The sequence below is a fragment of the Sinocyclocheilus rhinocerous genome, unplaced genomic scaffold, assembly GCF_001515625.1.
Source record: "Sinocyclocheilus rhinocerous isolate Xijiao unplaced genomic scaffold, SAMN03320098_v1.1 scaffold1219, whole genome shotgun sequence".
Taxonomy (NCBI): Eukaryota; Metazoa; Chordata; class Actinopteri; order Cypriniformes; family Cyprinidae; genus Sinocyclocheilus; species Sinocyclocheilus rhinocerous.
The window spans coordinates 716,441-722,177 of NW_015634012.1; the positions used below are offsets into that span (position 1 = coordinate 716,441).

A 5,737-nucleotide genomic window follows, 5' to 3' on the forward strand; every position below is an offset into this window, starting at 1 on the left:
TGGTCAATCAGAGCACACCTCGCTTTTCAGACCGATGAGCTTTATAAAACTCGAGGAGAAACAATAATGTACAGTATGTGGAAAATAATGTGTTTTTTTAACCTTAAACCGCATAAACACATTTCATTATACCAAATACACAAAATAATGTTCTTTTTAGCAACATCATATGACCCCTTTAATTTAAACAGGGCAAATGTTCAATCTCCCTTGAGGTTTTAAAGAGCTTGAAGTAATTTGCACTGTACTAACTGCTGTGCTCACTGGGTGCAAAGTGTCACATCAAATCAAGTTTCTTATTTAACACACAAAAAAGAAAAGGCCGTAAGGGGATGATGATATTCTTTGACACTCATTTTCACTCTTGGTGTCTTGGGATATGATACCTTCTCAGACTCAATCGATAAAATTACTTTTTAAAGGTGTGTGATTTTTTTCCAGACTAATGTGCAAAGACAACTATAAATAAGCCTAATGGGACGATTTCCTGAAAAGTATAAACAATTTCAGGACATTCCTCAGTTTGTTTGAGTGGTCAAACATGTTAACCAGTGGCTTAAATTTGGGACGGGATCAGAGTTAGGAAGATTACTTTAAAAATATATATTATTCCAGTATAAATGATTAATTGCTGACTGAAAATGTAATCAGTAACTTAATCCAAATATCACAACATGAGTATAGCAATCAGATTAATCATACTTACTTTTGAACTTCATCACAACATATTCACGTCCTCCTCCACAGCAATTGACATGTGTGTTGTATTTTATACTCAAGATGTCCAGCGCTGAAATAAAGCTGTATATGTTTGAGTCAAGCCAGAAAAAGTGCTTTCTTCACACAATATAATTATATTCAACCAAAGAACACACTGGCATGTTGATAAAAATAGATAATAGATTGATCTTTTGGTAGGGTATGCACAAGTGCAGAACAATGTTGTAGTCTTACGCAACAGCATTATCACTCTTGTGATTGATGGACAGACATGAGTTGTTAAAATATGGAAGGTGGATAGGACCAAAATCCTTTAAACAGAACGCATGAAATTTGACCGTGTCAACATGCACTGTTTGTCTGTGACAACACACACAGCAGGCAATGGATTTGCTGTATTCGAAACTATATTTGCATATGTGATGCAATGGTACGTTGTTGTATATGTATACAACACATCAGACGTCATGTTTATTCATGAAGGATATTATAATGGTACACTGGTATGCACATATGTAAACATCAGAGGTTATATTTGTTCATGAGGGATAATATATTGTTATGTTGTGTGATGTCAGTCGTGCTTTTTAGTTGTTTTGTTCAACATTCTTTCTCAGGTAGAAAAGTCTTAATTTAAATTGTAACTTATTAATTTACTCCAGCACAGTAGATATCAGTAAAGCAGTGTACTGTAGCAAATTAGCACATTATTAAGAAAGGCGATTTCCAAAGATTCATTAAAAAACCTTATACTCACTTCTTCTGTAGGTGAAGCTGGATCACGAATGATTCGCATTCCCTTCAAAAACAAACGTAATCCACTGCATCTTTAGCGGCTCAGATGTCGGGAGTAAATGACGACTGCTATGTTCATTATTACATCCAACAGCAGAACACCTCAATCGCTTAGGAGTCATTCTTGTCTACATCTACTCCGGCGGTGAAACAATGGCGGACTGATGACAGCTCACTCAGGGCTGGTCTAAGGTAAGATGCCAGTCCAGTCTGTGCTGAAACGCTACTGCCAATCAAACTATCGTGGGAGGGGCCTGTTTTTGTGACATCACAGACATGCATCTGAGATCGGCTCGATTTAAGAAAGGGGTAAAGATTTTAGTAGATAAAAAAAAAACACTGGGTGGATTTTTATCATTATAGGGTGGTTGTGTACACACACTGCCAACACACATTTCAGTTCAAACAACTTTGAAAAAGTCTAAAAGTGCATGTAGCATCCTATGACCCCTTTAACATGGCCAGAATGTGCTTGTCTACACATACAAAAGAAACACGTTCAAAATTGCCACCTTAATGCAGACAAACAGTGCGTGTTGACACGGTTAAATTTCACATGTTCCAGTTAAAGAATTTTGGCCCCATCCACCCTCCATATTAAGAGCACACTTGATTTACATGTGCATGTTAAGAGGTGTGTAGAGCAAAATTGTGATGATTTCAAATCCTGGTGTTTCAGAAAGCTGAAAGAAAACCCTAATATTTTAAACTGGGGAGTTAGCTGGATACTGCATACTGCAGTATGCCTTCATTGAAAGTAACATCATGTGTAAATATCAAGGACATTTAGATTTTCCATTTCATAACCCCTTTAAGCATATTGTATTACCCAAATGTAAATTGTGATATACGTATATCAATTGAGTGCATACAATCCAACAGAAAATACTAAGGTTTAGTTCACCCAAAAATGAAAAGTGTCATCACTCTCCTTCATGTCTTTCCGAACACATAATATTTTTATTCTTCCATAAAACACAAAATGGACGTCTTAGACAGAATTTCTGAGCTTCTGTTTTCACAGAAAATGAGAGCTCTGGCAAAAAGAACTACTTTTATGGTTCTCTTTGTCCTTGTTGGACAAGGAAACCATCTACTTTCCTTGATGGGAAAGAGCAGTTCAGACATTCTGCCTAACATCTCATTTTGTGTTTCAATGATGGTATAGTTAATATGATTTGAGGGTATGGGGGGGTGATTTTGGACACATCCTGGCCCTCGAGATCCAATCCAACCCTAATCGAACACACCTGATCAAGCTAATTAAGGACAAGGGCTGTGTCCGAAATCGCCCCCTATACCCTTAAATAGGGCACTATTTGAGGGAACAGCCATTTTTAGTGGTGTCCGAAACCACAGTGGACGTTCTCGAGTGCACTCATTCAATCCCACAATGCACTGCAAAAACGAGTGTACTCTTCAGGAAAGTGGGTCTTGAGGCCCAGAGTTGCTTTATAGTCCAAATTATGCATTTATACAGTATGGATCACATGACATAAAGAAAAAAAAACATATTGTGGCTACAAATTAAGAATTTGTTCCCACAACTTATTAATATGTGGTCACATTTTATTCATTCACTCCCTTTCAGGATTGGCTAAATTGTACTAATCTGTTAACTCGTTTGAACAAAATCAAAACTAGAGAACAAATTAGCACAAAGTGGTCACCGTTTACTAAAAAGAAGGTCTGAATAAATAAGTCATGGGAACGAATTCTTAATTAGTGTAGTTTTTTCCCCTGCATGTTATGTGTAAGTCTTCAGACATTTGAGTGATTTATGTAAATCTAGTCCATGTTTATGTGGGCTGCATCATATTACTGCATGGAAATAGCAGCCTGATCCCATAATCAAATTAAGGGCTTTCTGTGAAAGCGTATCAAATGCAGCGAACAGACTTTCATTTGCAGATATAGAGTTTTTCAATACCAAATTTAAATAGCCAGTGTTTGGGGAAAACTATTGTTTGTCATCATCTGCATGTGTGTGCGGACATTAAACGGGATCATCTGTAAGTCAGATGCAGCTATTGTGTGCACACCGTGACACTGTGTGTATTCGCGACCAGCCATGTTCATTATTGTTCACATTACAATGCCTTTGTCTTTCCGTAGGCCCCATATGTAGTGTTCTCGTGGAGTGCCTCGGTTGCCGTGGAACAATAATTATTGGCGGGATCCTGAGCGGACTGGGAATGGCAGCCAGCTCATTTGCACAGACATTAGTAGAGCTGTATATCACTGCTGGAATTATCACAGGTAGGTAGGCCTGTATATCACCTTCTCAGAAACAGTGGTGTGAATATGATTGCTCAGTAGGCCGCATGGACTGAATTATCATCTTTCCTTCTCAGGAATGGGATTCTCTTTGTCTTTCCAGCCGTCGATTACCATGGTGGGTCACTACTTTGTGCGGCGCAGGGCATTCGCCAACGCCTTGTCTTCCACTGGCACCGCACTCGGGCTGAGCACCCTGCCATTGCTAGCCAACTATCTGCTGAGCAGCTTTGGTTGGCGGGGCAGCTTTCTGGTGCTGGGAGGGGTTCTGCTCAACTGCTGCGTTTGTGGGGTCGTAATGCGCCCCCTTGGGGCCAAACCAAAGATGGAAGCCAGAACCGGACAGATGAACAATCGCCAACTCAAAACCAATTGCCTTCCCATTTCTCAGGAACGAGAGGGTCTGAAAGGCCGTCTACAGGCCACTCTCTCCACCATCATATCTTTCCTGCGCAGGCACATGGCTTTCGACCTGCTGTGCAGTAACCCGTACTTCTGTGCCTATGCTCTTGGGGTGTCCTGGATGATGCTGGGCTTCGTGGTGCCCCTAGTTTACCTGGTTCCCTATGCCACCGCTTTTGGTATGGATCAAGACCGAGCCGCTCTACTGATGGCCATCCTCGGGTTGATCAACATCACAGTTCGGCCCGCGACAGCGCTGGTTTTCGGGCTGCCTCGCTTCCGTGGAAGCCATAACTTTGCCTACCTGTTTGCCACGGCGGTGCTGATCAACGGATTAAGCAACTGCATCTGTGGGATGGCGACCAGTTTCCCAGTACTGTTGGCATATGTTATAGTGTTTGGGTTTTCCATGAGTCTCATCGGCTCCTTGTTGTTCACCGTACTGATGGACACGGTCGAGATGAGCCGCTTCCCATCCGCCCTGGGCCTCATCAGCATTATGGAGAGCATCATGCTGCTGCTTGGCCCGCCGTTAGCAGGTGATGTAATGCATTTTTCTTACAGTTTGCTTATGCTTTAGCACTACATTAGTGGGTTAAAACGGCATGCCTGCTTGTATTTGTCAAGGCCAAAAAATGCCACCTTCATGTGACTTTGTTTTTTGTAAGTACATACACTGTGTTCTTTTCCATACAACAACGAAGTGGCTCTCACGCTCCAAAACAAACAAACAAACAAAAAAGCACCATAAAAGTAGTTCCTTTGATGTAGATAGTCAGTTCATGTTCAGTATTCAACAATTAAAGTCATAGAATAGCTTTATGATAAACAAACGACAATTTAGGTCAGTATTTCATCAACATTTCTTCCCCTCCATCTGTAAGGTACTTCATCAGGAGAGCTGAAGAAAGATTTGGCGTGTCTTGTGACTAATTTTTCCTTGTCATTTTTTTTAAATTTTTTTTTATTATTATGGCTTCTGTAAATGATTATACTCATATGTAGTTGGAACAATCAGTGTAGGTTACTTTTTTATTTATTTGATTTATTTATTAATCTATAATTAATTAATACATATTTAAATACAAATATATTACATATTAATTAAATAAAAGTCATAAAGCTCTCCGAGCTAACGGGGCAATGAGTTCACATGGTATATTCAAAAGATGTATTTGTCACATCAACTCTTATAAATGTCTGCAAACCATAGCTCTTTTGTAGAACACTTCTCATGACAAACATCTGACTGGTCAGACAGTTTACCTGTGATTACAGAGTGCCTGATTTGATACAGACTTGACACATAGTGTCAGTAATACTGCACCTGATCAAGTCTGAATAATGGAAGGTAAAATAATGATCACAACTATTACATTCTTTTTATTCTGCATCCCATGCCAGTAAAAAACAGCCCAAAGTAGCGCAATGACCATGTCCCGAACATCAAAATATGTCATTTCCATCCCTAAAATACATATTTTACAGTCAATGTTATGCACATTGATCATAAACACAGCTCAAAGGCTTCCTACTAGTGGCC

The 5,737-nt window shown here is 39.7% G+C and overlaps 1 protein-coding gene across 4 annotated transcripts in view; it reads left to right on the top strand.

Annotated features, from left to right (window-relative positions):
- The window catches only part of LOC107744965 (monocarboxylate transporter 6-like), a 9,160-nt gene extending 4,226 nt beyond the window's left edge, over nt 1-4,934 (top strand). For all 4 annotated transcript variants that reach the window (XM_016558790.1, XM_016558793.1, XM_016558792.1 and 1 more), the window contains exons 3-4: nt 3,631-3,774; nt 3,870-4,934. In XM_016558790.1, the coding sequence (XP_016414276.1) occupies nt 3,631-3,774; nt 3,870-4,774 (1,049 nt within the window). In that variant the 3' untranslated portion in view covers nt 4,775-4,934. The remainder of the gene's footprint in view (nt 1-3,630; nt 3,775-3,869) is intronic.
- Nucleotides 4,935-5,737: the final 803 nt, after the last annotated feature.